At 44.6% G+C, this 18494-nt stretch overlaps 1 protein-coding gene across 1 annotated transcript in view; it reads right to left on the bottom strand.

Moving 5' to 3' along the window:
• Nucleotides 1–18494, bottom strand: part of LOC133665260 (titin-like) — a 205645-nt gene that overhangs the window by 48594 nt on the left and 138557 nt on the right. Inside the window, 24 exon segments of the mRNA XM_062070512.1 lie at nt 28–335; nt 434–716; nt 843–1130; nt 1215–1505; nt 1620–1907; nt 4823–5128; nt 5207–5509; nt 5661–5963; nt 6048–6335; nt 6428–6727; nt 6808–7110; nt 8604–8903; nt 8983–9258; nt 9424–9586; nt 9947–10089; nt 10198–10503; nt 10623–10907; nt 10980–11300; nt 11387–14356; nt 14436–14729; nt 14834–15133; nt 15241–15522; nt 17401–17709; nt 17781–18083. Coding sequence (XP_061926496.1) covers nt 28–335; nt 434–716; nt 843–1130; nt 1215–1505; nt 1620–1907; nt 4823–5128; nt 5207–5509; nt 5661–5963; nt 6048–6335; nt 6428–6727; nt 6808–7110; nt 8604–8903; nt 8983–9258; nt 9424–9586; nt 9947–10089; nt 10198–10503; nt 10623–10907; nt 10980–11300; nt 11387–14356; nt 14436–14729; nt 14834–15133; nt 15241–15522; nt 17401–17709; nt 17781–18083 — 9513 coding nt within the window.

Raw genomic sequence — 18494 nt, 5'->3', positions numbered from 1 at the left:
AAATCTTCTAAAGTGGCAGACACTTACTGAATGGATGCTTGGCAATGATAGGCTCTGACTTGAGTCCCTCTCCAACTCCGTACTTGTTCTCAGCACTGACTCTAAAAATATATTCTGTGCCCTCGTGGAGACCAGTTACCCTCATGGTGTGTGTGTCTACACTAGAAGAGACCGTCACCCACATGTTGGTGATAGAGTCTCTCTTTTCAAGAATGTAGTTTGTGATCTCTGAGCCACCGTCATCTTTCGGTACTCCCCATTTTAGTGTGGCACCATCAGCAGTTACATCACTGAACTTTATAGAACCACTTGGTATGCTAGGCTTGCCCACCACCCTGCAAGAAAAACTGGTTGTCAGTATGTTTTAATGACCATATGCAAGACAATACATCTACAAGTAATGTAATCTAATGATTGTATAGCCTGATCAAACCTGATGAATATGGTGGATTCTTTGCTTCCAGCACTGTTCCTGAGGGTGATGGTGTACTTGGAGGCGTCACTCCTCTGGCAGTCCCTGATCAAGAGGGTGGTGTTAACTGCAGAGGACTCTGCACAAACACGTCCAGAGTCTGTCAAGTCTTCCTCCTCTCCTTTCTTCCAGGACACTTTGGGGGTTGGTTTGCCAATGATTGGAATCCTCAGACGCACCGTGCTACCCTCCTTGGCAACGTAACACATGTCTGGCAGCCCCCTCAAGTCACAGGTTGGATGAACTGTGAAAGAGAATGGTGCAATACTTGAAAAGGACAGCATACGGATTCCAATTCAAAGAAATACATTTGTTGAGATTGCCTTGATAGCTGCTGTAAACAATCTGTTGTTGGAATGATTCTACTTACTGAGCTGATCCTTGGCAACTACGATCAGTTCCTTGGCAGCACTCTCTCCAGTCTCATTTACAGCTTTGACAATGTATTTGTACTCTCTGCCCTCCACCAGATCTTTAGTGCTGTACTGCATGTTCTTGGACCTCATTAACTCCTTGTAATTGTTGTCATCATTGAGGACCTCAAGCACATAGCAAATAATGCGGCTGCCACCATCAGTTAACGGTTTCTTCCAGCCTAGAGTACATGAGTCCTTGGTAACCAGCAAGGCCTTAAAGTCTATTACAGGACCAGGTTCCTCTGTATGAACAAAACAGGCATGGTGAGATTAAAAGGCAGTGAAATGAAAGACTAGCATGCCCAAAATATGCTCAAAACACTCACCAGATGCCTTGATAGAGTCGGGGGTCTCGCAGAACTCTCCAGCACCGAGCTGATTAACAGCCGACACTCTGAAGCAGTAGGACCGTCCCGCATTCAGGTCTCCCACCTTCAAAGATGTCTTGGCGCAATTGGAAGAAACACCAGACCAGGCTTTCCTCTCGGAGTCACGCTTCTCGACAATATAGTGGGTGATAGTAGAGCCACCGTCTATGAGAGGTGCATCCCAGTAGATGGAGGCGCTGTCACTTGTGGTCTCTTTTGCTATCAGATGGACTGGTGGCCCAGGAGTGTCTAAAGAAAAAAGTCAAGCTCTAAACTGATTTTTTATTTTTTTTATACCATTGTACTTTGACAAGTGTTTCACGTCTTAGCGCCGGTGACAAAACAAAAAAAAAAGCTTCTTACCAAGAACTTTGACAGTGATGGTGTACATCTTCATGCCGGCAACACTCTCCAGGGTGAGGATGTATTTGCCTGCATCGTATCTGTTGGCATTCTCCACCGTCACGGTGGTGTCACTTTTGGTGGATTTAATAAGAATCCCTTGGCGGTCTTTGATGTTACTGTTCATTTTTGCCCAGATAATCTTGGGGAAGGGGTGACCCTTGATTGTGGCATGAAGTTTCATTGTGGCACCGGCACGCAGTTCCAGGCCGTCTTTTAGCTCAGCACTCAGCTCCGCCTCTGGAGGTACTAAAATATCACCAAAGGTTATTTCCCTTTTTAGTCAATGCAGTCTAATCCATAACATTATTTCACTTGCTTACATACATTTGTTTACTTTGTAGTGTGACAATTCAAAATGAGGTTTCACACAGCTGCACAGTAGGGTTGTACGGTATACCGGTACTAGTACAGTACCACGATACTAATGAATCATATTCGGTACTATACCGCCTCTAAAAAGTACCGGTCCCCGCCGCCCCCTTTTTTTAACGGGCATGATGTGGTGACATTGCTGGTTTTACGAGCAGAGGAGCATGTTCGTCAGTGCACACACTAAATCACTAATCTTCGCCTCCATGGCAACAAATAAAGTAAGTTTCTTACAAGTAACATTATCACTGGAGGACGGGGAATAGCTAAACATGCTTCACTACACACCGTAGTGAAGCATTGCCTGCGAGAGGCAATGATGAGAGATATAGCAGATTAGTCTCACTTAACAAGTGGCTGACTAGCCTCTGTAGACAACAGGGACTAACGTTTATTGATAATTGGCCCTCTTTCTGGGGCAAACCAGGCTTGCTGATGAGAGAAGGCCTTCACCCTAACCAGGAAGGCGCCATCATCCTGCCTAGCAACATAGATTTCTGTTTGAGTCACAGAGCAAGCCCGGTCACAGGCAATTACAGAGTCTGCTAGTCCGGGTGAGAAGTCAGTTAAGCTAGAACTAGCCAGCGCCATATTATAATAATAATATTGGTCATATTCAAAGTCCTCATGTGTCCAGGAGGACTTTGAATATGACCGATGTATGATCCTGTAACTACTTGGTATCGGATCGATACCTAAATGTGTGGTATCATCCAAAACTAATGTCAAGTATCAAAGAAGAGAAGAATAAGTGATTATTACATTTTAACAGAAGTGTAGATAGAACATGTTAAAACAGAAAATAAGCAGATATTAACAGTAAGTAAACAAGTAGATTAATAATACATTTTCTACCGCTTGTCCCTCATAATGTGTACAAAATAATAGGTGTATAAATGACACAATATGTTACTGCATACGTCAGCAGACTAATTAGGAGTCTTTGTTTGTTTACTTACTACTAAAAGACAAGTTGTCTACTATGTTCACTATTTTATTTAAGGACTAAATGACAATAATAAACATATGTTTCATGTACATTATGATTTTTATGTTAAAATAAAGCCGATAATACAATTTTTTTGTGGTCCCCTTTATGTAGAAAAGTATCAACATACGTTTTGGTACCGGTACCAAAATACTGGTATGGAGACAACCCTACTGCACAATTATTACCTAGACTATGGGCCTGATTTACTAAGATCCAAACACCTGGCGCTAAGCAGGGTGTGTTGCGTGCACTTCACTGACTCTGCGTGTGCAATGGTAAAGTGGCGCGGAACGCCTTATTTAAAAGAGGATTTTGCGTGTACTACATGGGGCATCACCACGGAGACACTCCTACTTACTACACATTCTTGTTATCGTACCTGCGGCGTTTTGCTGTTTCCAAACAAAAGTGAAGTCATACTTGCCAAATGTGCGATCCTTGGAGATGATGCAAAAAAATGCATATTTAAAGACGTTTTTCACATAAGAAATATTTTAATAAATATTCTGTGAAAAAAACCCAAACATTAACGTTTGTTTTAAATGACGCCAAAAGAGTTGAATAAGTTTAACAAGCCTTCTAGCAGCTTTAACGTTATAAAATGATGCAGTTATGTCATATATATTATGTTAGATCCACTATGAACTGGACTCTCACACTATTACGTTAGATCCACTATGGACTGGACTCTCACACTATTATGTTAGATCCACTATGAACTGGACTCTCACACTATTACGTTAGATCCACTATGGACTGGACTCTCACACTATTATGTTAGATCCACTATGAACTGGACTCTCACACTATTACGTTAGATCCACTATGGACTGGACTCTCACACTATTATGTTAGATCAGCTATGAACTGGACTCTCACACTATTATGTTAGATCCACTATGGACTGGACTCTCACACTATTATGTTAGATCCACTATGGACTGGACTCTCACACTATTACGTTAGATCCACTATGGACTGGACTCTCACACTATTATGTTAGATCCACTATGGACTGGACTCTCACACTATTATGTTAGATCCACTATGGACTGGACTCTCACACTATTATGTTAGATCCACTATGGACTGGACTCTCACACTATTATGTTAGATCCACTATGGACTGGACTCTCACACTATTATGTTAGATCAGCTAAGAACTGGACTCTCACACTATTACGTTAGATCCACTATGGACTGGACTCTCACTATTATGTTAGATCCACTATGGACTGGATTCTCACACTATTATGTTAGATCCACTATGGACTGGACTCTCACACTATTATTTTAGATCCACTATGGACGGGACTCTCACACTATTATGTTAGATCAGCTATGAACTGGACTCTCACACTATTATGTTAGATCCACTATGGACTGGACTCTCACACTATTATTTGCAACACAAGTACTAAAGCCACAAAAAGTCTAATGGGGAATCCTGTCCCAGAGTTCCCAGGAATACGTTTGGGGTAACATTTTATAGGAACCGTCTTGTCATTCAATAATTTACATTTGACAGGCGCTTCTTCACGCAGGGTTAAAAATATTTTAGGGGGGATTTAGCCCTCTTAAAATAGGCCTAAGGACGCCAATGGATTGCGCGCCTTATTCCGCTCACTTGAGAGACGCAATCCACTTTGCACACCTTTAGTAGATCAGCTTGCATGTGCTATCAGCACATGTTTTAGTGCACGCAAACCTTTAGTAAATCAGGCCCTATTGCTTATTATTACTGTAACCCTGAAATACACTTATGTACGCAGAAACAACATGGAGTTAGTAAAATAAATACCACTGATGTCCTGGACGATATGCTTGCCGGGTACTTCGACTGGCTCGCCGAAGCCAACCTTATTGACAGCAGTCACACGGCACTGGTACTCGGCCTTGTGTATGAGGTTTTGTATCGTATAGTTTGTGTCCTGCAAGTTCCTTGGAACATTGCAGCGGATCCAGTCTGTGGTCTCTGTCCTCCTGCACTCCACCAGGTATCCCAAGACCGGGCTTCCACCATTGTAAGCAGGGGCATTCCAGGTGAGGCTTAAAGTGCTGTGGGTGGTGTCAGTGACACTGGGTTTCACCACAGGGCCAGGGGGAGCTATGGCAGTGCACAATTTCCCAAGTTAAAAACAAGTACCAGAGAAAGAATGCACGGTCAAAAGGTTATGAAACTCACTGATGGGATCCTGTGCGGTTGTACTAGCCGAGGGGTCACTGGGTTTTCCAGGTCCTGCCACATTGACAGCAATGACTCTGAATTCATACTCAGTACCCTCAGTAAGGCCTGAAGCAACAAATGTCCTTTCTGTTAAGGGTTTCCTGTTCATCTTGGTCCATTTAATCTCCTTGGTTTCCTTTCTCTCAAGCATATAACCCAGAATGACTGACTTTCCATCATCACTGGGCTCCTTCCAGCTCACTGTCATCGCCTCCTTGGTGACATTGGTGATTACTGGGGCCTCGCAGGGGCCTGGGATATCTAGGACATACATTGACAATTTTAGTTGAGACATTCAAATGATTTTTATTGGAATAAACGGAATATATTGATAGATAACCAGTCTCTTAAGAGTTAACTATTTACAGTCCTTACTAGACAAACAGTTGAGCTAATCAAAGGATGAACTCACCGAATGGGTTCTTGGCAATGACAGGTATAGTGATGAGACTGTCTCCAACTCCCCAGGTATTCTCAGCTCTGATTCTGAACTGGTATTCATGACCTTCAATAAGTTTCTCCACACTTAGCTCAAGATTGTCACCCTTGATCTTCGAGGAAACCTGCGCCCAGTTGGCTCTGCTGGTCTCACGCTTGTCCAAAATATAGTTCTGAACAGGGGAGCCACCATCCTTTAAAGGTGGCTCCCAAGACAACTTAACTTTGTTGGCAAAGACTTCAAGGTACTTGGCACTGGCAGGTGGTCCAGGCACATCTGCATAAGAAAATACCAATTACCTCACTGGACTTCAGTAATCAAAGTGAGCACATCAGTTGGTTACGGACAAGAAGTACCCACCTAAAACTGTAACCTCAATGTCTGCAGTCTTGGATCCACTGTTGTTTTCCGCAAGTATGGTAAAGATTCCAGTGTGTTCCTTGGTGACAGATGTAATTTCCATTTGGAAATGGTGTCTCTGCTGGCTGATAACCTGGCCTTCGCTTGACCTCAGGGTGTCATCGCCTCTTTTCCAGGAGACTCTGGGCATTGGTTTACCAGACACATCAGCCTCCAGAAGAATTGTAGACCCAGCCTTTACCTTCAAACCCTTCTGCATCCTGGCATTAAGTTCTATCCTTGGAGGAACTGTAGTAAACAGTACAACAATACTTGTGAACCCATCTCCAAGTTACTCAGAAATAAAAAAATAAAAAATGTTCTGAGTTAATCCCTCTCACCATTCTCAGCACAGACCAGGATAGCATCTGTGGGCTCTGAGGGTTTGCTAATGTTGACAGCTGTTTTGGCAATGACTCTGAACTGGTATCGCAGGTCTCGCTCTAGACCAGTCACGGTGTACTCCTCCTTTGGGACGTTTTGGGTGCTGGTGTTACAGCGCACCCAGAGGTCTCCAGGCAACCGCATGGCCTCTACATAGTAGCCAATAATCTTGCTACCGCCGTCGTTCTTGGGTCGGCCCCATACAAGAGTTACAGAGTTCTTGGTCATGTCCAGGACTTCTGGTTTCCCCGGTGTATCTGTGACACAATGACTTACATGAGTGTGTGTAGCAAAAGTGAATTCATTCAAAGTGTTCATGTATGTATGAGAAACTCACCAATGGGTGTTCTAGCAGTTACAAAGTCTGTCTTCTTGCTTGGCTTTCCTTGACCAGCACGGTTGATGGCGGACACCCTAAAAGTGTACTCCAGGCCTTCAATCAGGCCAGCGCATGGGTACTCGGTGCTCCGGACAACAGTGTCATTAGCCTTCACCCATAGAAGGCTGTTTCTTTCTTTGCGCTCAATGTAGTAACCCGTAATGGGGCTGCCACCATCTGTCTCTGGCTTGTCCCAGGCCACAAACATGCAGTCCTTGTTGGTTTTGTTGACGTGGCAGTTAAGAGGTTCGCTCGGAACATCTGGTGAATAAAAACATACAACACAATATTAGTTTCCCGGAATGACATTCTTCATTGTGTGGCAATATTGACTGTAACATACTCAACACCACTTTAAACATTAAGGGCCAGATCTACTTAAGTTTTTGTGTTCTAAAACATGTGTAAACTTGATAGTGTGCGCAAAGCTGACCAACTGAACTTGTGGGACGGCGTGGCGCGGTTGGGAGTGGCCGTGCCAGCAACCTGAGGGTTCCTTGTTCAATCCCCAGCTTCTACCAACCTAGTCACGTCCGTTGTGTCCTTGAGCAAGACACTTCACCCTTGCTCCTGATGAGCATGGTTAGCGCCTTGCATGGCAGCTCCCGCCATGAATGTGGGTGTGAATGGGTGAATGTGGAAATAGTGTCAAAGCGCTTTGAGTACCTTGAAGGTAGAAAAGCGCTATACAAGTGTTAGAATCATTGGAAGTTATCACAAAAAACTTTGTGATGAAATGAGTTCCAGGCAAAAGGACAGGGGCTGTCTTTGAGGCCTACCAAGAGGAAGAGGGCTCGTAAAACTCCACTGTGACTTCAAAGCGGACAGATGGCAGGATCTGCTCAACTTCCAGACGAACTCTTTTTGAAGTATTTTACGAACTCTTTTTGAACTATATTATGGAACTCTCTTTAAACTATTTTATGGAACTCTCTTTGAACTGTTTGGTAACCGAAGGCAACGCTGTTTACGACCCACTTCCCTCTGGAAGCAGCTGTGGTCAGGTGGGGGGAGAAAGTCAAATAAAGAAGCAGTGCAATCTTTTGGCAGAGTGTGGTTGAAGACGGTACAGAGAGTACAGTCGCCATGTTTCTCGTCAATATTGAGTCCAAATGTAATTCTGTCTCTGTTTGATTCTTTGCCTCTTGTCTTGTTTAATAGATGTAATCAGTGTTTGAACCTGACAACAAGTATAACCCATAAGCCGTAACCTGAAGCTTTGTACACTAGACATTTTTTTTTCCGACTGAATCGTGATTCTTATTTGTAACAATTCTGAATCCTTTAAAAAAAATAAAAATCGAAAACCAATCTTAAAAAAACAATAAATAAATACAATATTGTTTTTTATCTGTCCTGTCCAGCCACTCAGGCAAATAATATTGTTGATGTTAATGCCCAAACTTGCTGTACAGATTTTCTTCAGAAAAGAGAAGTGTTGTAGCCTTAGTAGTGTTTCACTTTGTTAAATGTTTGGGTAGAATTTTATTAACCAAAAACAGTTTTTGATTAAGTAATATTAAAAAGTATCAGAGCTTGTTATCTATCTTATGGAGGAATGTAGTTAATCATAGAACTGGCACCCAATGTTATTTAAAAAAGAAGTCCAATTGTACACACTATATAGCCCTTGTTGTTTGGAATCTTAGTAACTTCCAGCTAGCAAACAGTGATCATCATTGACAAGTAGCATCACCTGTTAGGAAAGCTAGTTATTGGTAATATAATTGCGTACCATGAAAAATAAAACCTACCAAATGGAAACTTGGCAATCATTCTGTCAGACTGCAGAGGATCCGACACTCCGTAGCGGTTCTCAGCACGGATGCGGAACACATACTCTTTCCATGGAACGAGTTTCCCCAGCCTACAGCTCGTCTTCTGGCCGGAGGAAACAGCGGTAACCCAGTCACCTCTACTAACATCACATTTCTCCACCACATAATTTGTGATTTTGCTGCCTCCGTCCTCCAATGGACTGCTCCAGGACAGAGAGCAAGCATCCGAGTCAATGTCACTGATTGCAACAGGACCCACAGGAGGTCCGGGAATATCTACAAAACACAAATCATCTCTGTCATGCCGTACAATTCCTCATTTACTGAGTCTTAGTAATAAATGACGGCCACTAACCTCTGATGATAATTTTCAGGGCCTGAGCCACTTTCCCAGTGCTGTTTTCGGCCACAAGGCTGTACTCTCCACTGTCTGTCCTTGAGACGTCCTTGATGATCAAGACGCACATGTTGCCAGACCGGTGCACTGCCAGACGACTTGACGAGACTAGTGGGACTTCGCCGCACAGCCACTTGCAGGTAGGAGAAGGTTTTCCAGAAACAAGCGCCTCTACCCTTAGCTTTGCTCCGGCTTTGGCACTGACCGTCTCTGCCATTACAATCTTTGGCTCCACTGTTTGTGTTTGAACGCGTGTGAAATATGGAGTGGAGGGGAACAAAAATGGGTAATGGGGAAACATTTTTCAATTATTTCCGTGACCACTGATGCTGAGGTATGTATCTTATTTAAACGTTTCACTTTTATAATTGATCATATTAATCTGATATTGGAACTTACACATCTGTTCCTTAATCTCGACCGGCTCTCTGCTTTCTGTGAACAGGCTTAAGCCCATCATGTTTTTGGCAGCCACTCTGAACCTGTACCTCTTTCCCTCTTTTAGGCCACTGATGCTGATGCTCAGCCCCTTAACAGTTGTGTAGGCATTCCATATCGCTTTCTCTGGCTCCCCCTCATCTTTAACTACTGGAGGCGGTGGAGGAGCTTCTTCTCCATCTGGGACCTGCAGTTAAAAAAAATGAATGCCTGATACACACTGGCATATTTTTTTCATGATGAAGCCATCAATTTTATTTTTGTCACTGTTATAGCACTACTTTTAATTGTATTGTATTTATGTAAAACGCTTTAGTAAAATGGGGTTGTTTTAAATGTACTACATTGAATGTCATTTTGGTATACACATTAATATAGACCTAAGATTTACACACCATTGTATGTAAAATAGCGTGTAAGTGGTCAACCTAAAGTAAAAATGCAGGAAGATTGGTTTACATACCTCTACAAGTGCTTTAGGCACAGGAAGAGGCTTGAGCTCCATGTACTCAATTACATAACCATCAATCTTTGCTCCGCCATCCCTTGCAGGCTTTACCCAGCCAACTGTGGCACTGTTTTTTGTGATTTCCAGAACTTCAATCTTCTCACAGGGATCAGGTTTGCCTAAAGAAAAGAATATGGTTTGCTCTTATGACCAATAAAAATGGGAAGAGTCAGCGAAACGCAGACCTCAGCATTAATATTACTCTAAGACATAGAAGTCATACTTACTGACAGGATCAGAGGCTAGGTAGGAAGTGGGTGACACCTTGGGAACTCCTGCACCATACTCATTGACAGCAGTCACTCTGAAGTAGTACTCTGTGCCTGGCATGAGACCGCTGACCTTAAAGGGGATTTTATCCTTCTCAACTTCGGCTTTGACCGTTCCCCACGTCTTCCGATCAATTTCACGTTTCTGAACAATGTAGTGAGTAATTTCACTGCCACCATCGATCTCTGGAGGGCTCCAAGACAGCATGGCTGATGTCTGTTTGATGTCACTGGCTTCCAGGTTAATCACAGGTCCTGGGGTATCTGTTAGGGGAAAGGACATGAAACACAACTTTTTAATGCCAATGAAACAATCCAAATTTTATTTGATCACAATAATTATGTCATAATGAAAGCTTTGACAAGCAGAAGGTAGAACTTACCAAGAACCTTAACAGTCACAAAAACAGCCTTTTCTCCAGCAGGACTGCGCACAGTCAGACAGTATTTTCCAGCGTCATCGCGGGTGCTATCAGGTATGACCAGGAAGGTCATGGTGTCGATGATGTCGACATGCCCCTTCCTGACTACATTATCAATGCCCATCCTCCTCCAAGTGACTTTGGGAGGTGGTCTACCTCTTATGGTAGCACATAGTCTGATGGGACAACCAGCTCTTACAGTTAGCCCCGTTTTTAGATTGGCATCCAAGTCAATCTCTGGTGCCTCTGTTAATAAAACAGGCATTCAATACCAAATTTAAAATGTTACACATAGGGGAACCGAGAACAAGTCCTCACCGAGTATCTCCTTGGGATTCACAGCTGCCCCCAGGTCACAAGGCAGGCTGAGGCCCACCTGGTTTTGAGCTGAAACTCGAAACTCGTACAGAAGTTTTTCATCCAGACTTGTGACAGTGAACTCGCAAAATACAAGCTGAGCAGCCACATTGCACCGTTTCCAACTGTCATCTCCTTTTTTGCCACTTCCCTTCAACCTCATCTCAACAACGTAGCCGATGATGGGAGCTCCGCCATCTGACACAGGCTTGGTCCAGCCGAGCGTTACACTTGACTTTGTGCTGTCCAGGACCTTCAAGTTGGTGGGTGGTGCAGGTGGTTCTGTAGGAAAACATGACAGTTTGTAAAAATGAAGTAATGACAACATATAATATCAAATGTTCGTAACTGCTCTACTGGTGACATACCAAGTGCATCCTTAGCTGAGATAGCACGCGAGGCTTTGCTTGCATTGCCGACCCCAATTTCGTTGACTGCTTTCACTCTGTATTGATATTCATGGAGGGGTAGCAGTCCTGTCACCGTCAAGCGAGTTGCAGGGATGGCCTCTTTGTTAACAGGGGACCACCTTACAGCATGTTCCTCCTTCTTTTCCAACAGGTAACCGGTGATTGGCTTTCCACCATCTTTCTCAGGCTCTGACCACTGCACAGTCATCTCCTCCTTTGACATCTTTGTGACCTCTGGTGTTTCAGGGGCTCCTGGGACACTAAACTTAGTGCCAGCTATAATGGCTTCACTCTCCACTGCAGGGCCAGGACCCATTTTATTCTCCGCACGAACTCTGAAGATATATTCGGTTCCTTCAATAAGACGAGTAACATTAGCCTTGTTGGTGATGACAGCATTTGAGTGGACAGACCAGACACCCCTCTTGGTATCACATTTTTCAATTATGTAGTTGTAGATCTCACAACCTCCATCATCTTCTGGGATATTCCAGGATAAACGGCACCTGTCGACGGTGATGCCAGAAACCTTGAGATCACTGACGGGGCCAGGTCGGTCCAATACATTGACATTAGCGTGCGCAGAGCATGTCCCTGCACTGTTTGAAGCACTGACGACGTATTTGCCACTGTCTGTACGCCGAGCAGAGGTCAGAAGCAGCTTTGAGAAGTCAGAACCAGTTTCTATCTGAAGCCTGGGGCTCTTTCTTATCTCCTCAGTGCTATCATCCTTAGTCCATTTGACATCAGGCTGAGGTTTACCCTTAACTATTGAGTCGATCGGAATACAGTCTCCTGCCCTAACTACAAGGGTTCCATCCAATTGTATCTTAATTTCTGGTTTGACAAGCTGTTCCTTGACCAGCACTTCAGCTGTGGTCACCCAGTTGCTTTCACCACCATCATTCTTTGTCTGAACTCTGAACTGGTAGACCTTGTTTTCAATGCACCTGTCAGCCATGAAGTAAGTCTCTTTGATTGCACCCTTGTGAAGTCTCTCCCACTCCTCAGCGTCTTTTGGCTTCTTCTCCACATGGTAACCCAGGTTTCGACTGCCGCCATCGTAGTCAGGCTTCTTCCACTTGAGGAAGCAGAAGGTTTTGCCAATCTCAGCAATATGGAAGTCGATTGGTTCGCCAGGTTTTTCGATTGGGTCAACTGCCAGCACGGCTGTTTTGGTCTCAATGGGTGGTCCGACACCGATTTTGTTTTCGGCACTAACACGGAAAAAGTACTCACAGCCCTCTGAGAGAGGGGCTTTCATTTGGCGCTTTGTACAGTCATTGGACACAACTGTCCATCCTCTCTGGTTTGGCTGACGGTGCTCAATAATGTACTGGGTGATCTCTGTGCCTCCATTGTCCTCTGGATTCTCCCATGACACCATGCAAGAGTTCTTGGTCACATAGGCCAACTTTATATTCTGGCAAGCTCCAGGTGTGTCCAAGACATTGACAAGAATAGTGGCTTGTGCCTGTCCACTGCTGTTCTTGGCAACAATGGAGTATTTGCCATAATCTGATCTGACTGCATCGTTGATGACCAATTCACACAAAGGATAGTTGTTATTCAGCTCAGTGCGCTTTTCCCGAGACAAGGTTCTGGCATCCTTGGTCCATGTGATCTCTGGGTCAGGTCTGCCCTTAACTCTAGTCATCAAACTTATGATCTGACCAGCCCTGACAGTCAGAGAGTCCCGGCACGACACATCAACAACAATCTCAGGAGGAACAAGAATGTCCTTTGCCAAGATGGTCTCACTCAGCTCCCGGGGTTCACTGTCTCCAACTTTGTTTGTAGCTCTGATACGGACCCTGTATTCCATACCTTCGATTAGGCCTTGAACTCTGTAGGCACATATTTTTACGAGTTCCTTGTTGATCCTGTCCCACTGAGCAGATCCTGACTTTTGAATCTCAACAAAATAGCCCAGAATTGGACTGCCTCCATCCCTTGTTGGTTTGGTCCAGCAGATATCAGCATATGATTTACTCCAGTCCTTCAGTTTAGGATTTAAAGGAGGTCCTGGTTTAGTGATAGCTCGAGTGGCTCTGATGGGGTCAGAGGTGAGGGATGGCTCACTAATGCCAGCGATGTTCTCGGCAAACACTCTGAACTCATAACTGTTGCCTTCAAATAGACCTGAGACTCTGTATCTGAGGTCCAATACAGAAATTTTGTTCACACGGATCCACTTCCCTGTCATTTCTCTGCGTTCAACCACATAGCCACTAATAGGACTGCCTCCGTCATAGTCAGGCAAGGACCATTCCACTGTCACAGCATTCTCTGTGATATCCGAGCACATTGGGAAGCCTGGTGGGCCAGGAGGGTTGAACAGATGCTTCGCAATAGTCGGAGGACTCTCAAGACCGGCACCAATTCCAATCTTGTTTTCTGCGCGGACACGAACAATGTACTCACGACCCTGCTCCAGGCGTGATACCTTGGCTTTGGTGCTGATGCCACTGGAGCTCACTACTGACCAGGGCTCCCATGGTTTCTTCAAATCTTTCTTTTCAACCACATAATTGGTAATGGGTGTACCGCCATCATCCTTAGGTGGCCTCCATTGTATCATCATGTGATCAGGGGTTACCTCTAAGATGTTAATGGGTCCGATGGGTGCACCTGGAAGGTCAAGCACAGTGACATGCAGAGCAGCACTCTTGCTGCCCGCGGGGTTGGACACAGTGAGAATGAACTCCCCAGTGTCTCCTCTCTTGCAGTCTGCGATGCTCATGACGGTGGTACTTCCAGTGGACTCAATCTTATAGCGGCCCTCAGATGTTATTTCTTTACCATCTGTCATCCACTTGGCAGTGGGGATAGGGATTCCAGTCATTTTGGCAGGGAGGACGATATTGCTTCCCGCCTTAACAACAATACCCTCAATGAGCTTTACATCGACTTCAATAGTGGGTGGCACTGAAAGAAAAAACAACAACTTTAAGAGGCCTGCCCCATGAAACCATAGCTTTAAATCTCCATATGAATGATGTCTTACATGTTTTCTCCTGGCAGGTGACAGGGATGCTGGTGTCAGGTCGACTAATACCAATAGCATTTTGAGCCATCGCACGGAAGCGGTAGGTCTTGCCTTCCTTCAGACTTGTGACATGTGCATGGTTATTGCTAACTGTCTTGAAAGGGGCCCAATCCACTTGATTTTCTTCCTGGTGCTCGATTATGAAGCCGGTAATTTCGCTTCCACCGTTGCGATCAGGCCACTCCCACTCCAACCACACCTCCGTTTTGTCTGCGTCAGTGTGGTGTAAGTTCTTTGGTGGGCCAGGTGGATCTAAAATGTGAAATGACTTTAGGTATTTTGGTCTTGCTATTTTAAATTGTATGCAGATTACAGATGGCATTACAACAAGTAAGTAAATATAGACGGTGACTCACAGAGAGGATCAACAGCCTTGATGGGCGTCTTTGTTGTCACATAGTCGCTCCTACCAAACTGGTTTTCGGCTGCAACTCTGAACAGGTACTGGGTTCCTTCCATCAGATACATGGCCATCAAACTCCGCTTCTTATTGGACGCGGAGACTGGGACCCACTGCTCAGCGGCCACATCCTTCTTCTCCACAACATAATGGGAGATAACGGCGCCACCGTTGTCCTCTGGCGCTTTCCATGTTAGGTATGCAGACTCGCTGGTCACCTCAGAGACTAGCAGATCTCTTGGAGGCGATGGCTTGTCTGATGAAAAAAATGAACCCGACTTGAGTTTAAGTAGTCTTGCTGCAACTTAAGATAAGACTGTAAGGGGAAAAAACAGCTTCCCTGTCAAGGTGTTCTTAACTTACTCAGAACCAGAACGTCAACAGTCGCCGTTTTCTTTCCGGCAGCATTTTCCACCATGAGAGTGTATTTGCCCGAGTCGGGGCGGACACACTTGGGGATGAAGACCTTGCTGCCGGTGGAGGTGACAGCAACCGTGATGTGAGACGGCATTTCTCCGTCATTTTTCTTCCAGCTGACGGTGGGTGTCGGCACACCCTTGATGGTAGCACTTAGGGTGATGTCGGTACCCAGCATGGCCAGATGGTCACGTGACATGTTGGCATCTAGCAGCAACTCTGGCGCCTCTGTGAAGGAAAGCAGGATTTAATTGAATAGTCATGACTAGGGATGTATCCATCCATCTATTTTCTACCGCTTGTCCCTTGTATTGTGAGGCACATGCACTAACCCCCAAAGCACAGACCTTTTACGTGATGTATCATATCAAATATTCTGTATAAATCAACACAATGAATTAGCATGGTATGTGGCTGTGCATGTTGTAACAATAGGACGGATTTGTGGAAGCCAATATGAGTGTTGACAGCTCCCGATGTATGTGTGTGTGTAGTAGGGTTGTACGGTATATCGGTAGTAGTATAGTACCGCCATACTAATGAATCACATGCGGCACTATACCGCCTCTAAAAAGTACCGGTCGTCCATCCCCCCAGGCCCCCCGTCGTCGTCACATGGTGACATTGTTGGTTTTAGGAGCAGAGGAGCATGTGCGGCAGCGCACACACACAGAGTACTTACAAGCAGACACAGTGTGTAGACAGAAAAGGGAGAACGGACGCATTTTGGTGTAAAAAGTCAAGATAAAGGTGAAGTTATAACACTGAAACACCCTCAGGAAGAGGTGCTTTAAGACATGGCTAGCTAGCTTGCGGCTAACATCCATCCATGACAAATGTATGATCCTGTAACTACTTGGTATCGGATCGATACCCAAATATGTGGTATCATCCAAAACTAATGTAAAGTGTCAAAGAAGAGAAGAATAAGTGATTATTACATTTGAACAGAAGTGTAGATAGAACATGTTAAAACAGAATACAAGCAGATATTAACAGTAAATGAACAAGTAGATTATTAATCAATTTTTACAGTTTGTCCCTCATAATGTGTAGAAAATAATAGGTGTATAAATGACACAATATGTTACTGCATACTAATTAGGAGTCTTTGTTTGTTTACTTACTACTAAAAGACAAGTTGTCTATTTTATTTAAGGACTAAATGACAATAATAAACATATGTTTCATGTACACTAAGATTTTTTGTTCAAATAAAGCCAATAACGGCATTTTTTTGTGGTCCCCCTTATTTAGAAAAAGTATCAAAATACATTTTGGTACCGGTACTAAAATATTGGTATCGGGACAACACAACTCAGAAGCAACTTTATGGATTATCATATTACCTCAAGTTTTCACTCTTTTGAATGGATTAATATTGGCCTAGAGACTAATGCGGTATAGCTCGGTTGGTAGAGTGGCCGTGCCAGCAACTTGAGGGTTCCGGGTTCGATCCCCGCTTCCGCCATCCTAGTCACTGCCGTTGTGTCCTTGGGCAAGACACTTTACCCACCTGCTCCCAGTGCCACCCACACTGGTTTGAATGTAACTTAAATATTGGGTTTCACTATGTAAAAGCGCTTTGAGTCACTAGAGAAAAGCGCTATATAAATATAATTCACTTCACTTCACTAATGAATCGCGAGGAGGAAGGTTGATAAAACTCGGTGGTGTGTAAAGTGCGTTCACTTCCGACTGACACAGCGTGCATGACTTTGAGGAGGAAATAAGTTCCTGATTTTTATGTGGTGTTGCTTCCTTATTTGCCATTAGTCAAAGCTGATTGTAGTGTGTCATAATTATGTCGAACAAAAAATACCAGTAGCAGTATCATAATGGACCAACCTATCTAGGAACCGGTACCAAAAAATACTGGTGCCGGGTATACATCCTTAGTCATGTTTCACTCGCTTTGCTAACCACATTTTTATCAACATATCTGCCATTGATTGGCGCACAAACTCAAAAAGTTTTTGAGAACAATCATTAAATTCATTTCATTTTGGATTTTTTTTTTTTAAACCAACCTTAAAGTTAATTTGATCTAAATAGTAAAAGTTCTGTGATGTAGTCTTGGTGAAAACAAACGAAGAGAAGTCGTACCCAGTCTGTCATGGACCTTCACGGTATCTTTAACGTGGGCCGGGTCCGATTTCCCTGCTGCGTTGACGGTGTAGATCCTGAAGGCGTACTCCTGGCCATCAGCCAGCCCTTTCACCACATAGTGCAGGTCAGGGCACTCCTCCGGGCTCTTATTAGCCGGAATCCAGTCCACCAATCCCGGCTTCTGGTACTCCACAAGATAGCCAAGTATCCTTCCTCTTCCGTCATGGCGAGGCATCTTCCACCTGAGACTGACTGAGTCTTTTGTCTTATCGTAGGCCTCGGGGGTGACCGGAGGACTCGGCCGCACTAAAAACAAAGATCGGGTGTTATTTTATCGCCGCGGTACGATGATGACGAGTCGTTTAAAACACACTGACCAATGGGATCCTTGGCAAGAATGGGCTTTGAGGGGACACTAGGGTCTCCAATTCCCAACTCATTTTCGGCCATCACACGGAACTCGTACTCACAGCCCTCCACCAAGTCTTGGACTCTGTACTGAGTAGCAGGATATATGGTTTCTCTTGTGGCCCTTGACCACCTTGTGGCGGCCGTCTCCTTCTTCTCCAGGATATAGTTGGTGATGGGCTTGCCTCCATCACGAGGCCTGTTCCACAGCACTAGAGCGTTGGTGGCGTACACTTCTCTGACAGTCGGCATCTCAGGGGCCTCTGGGACTCCTGCGGAAAGGGTCACAGACCAAAGAATCAGTTGAAACTTTTAGAACTGCCAGATGGGGCCAACAATGACTGTCATCTAGGGGTGTAACGATACGTGTATTTTGTATTGAACCGTTTCGGTAAGGGGGTTTCGGTTTGGTTCGGAGGTGTACCGAACGAGTTTCCACACGAACATATTAAGTAGCCGCCTAAGCTAAAGTCTTAACAAGCTGCTCCGCTTCGTTCTGCCTCTGTCTCTGTCAGTACTCTACACAGCACCCGGCATTGTCCCACCCACACAACCATCTGATTGGTTACATACAGAGCGGTAACAGCCAATCAGCAGTGCGTATTCAGAGCGCATGGTGTCAGTGCTCCAGCGTCGTGATGAGCAGGTAGTTGTTTAGCAGGTAAGCATCAGGCAGCGGACTC

Source organism: Entelurus aequoreus, linkage group LG14 (genome assembly GCF_033978785.1).
Source record: "Entelurus aequoreus isolate RoL-2023_Sb linkage group LG14, RoL_Eaeq_v1.1, whole genome shotgun sequence".
NCBI classification, from domain to species: Eukaryota; Metazoa; Chordata; class Actinopteri; order Syngnathiformes; family Syngnathidae; genus Entelurus; species Entelurus aequoreus.
The sequence above is the reverse complement of the archived record's forward strand: the minus strand, read 5'-3'. Positions and strand labels throughout refer to the sequence as shown.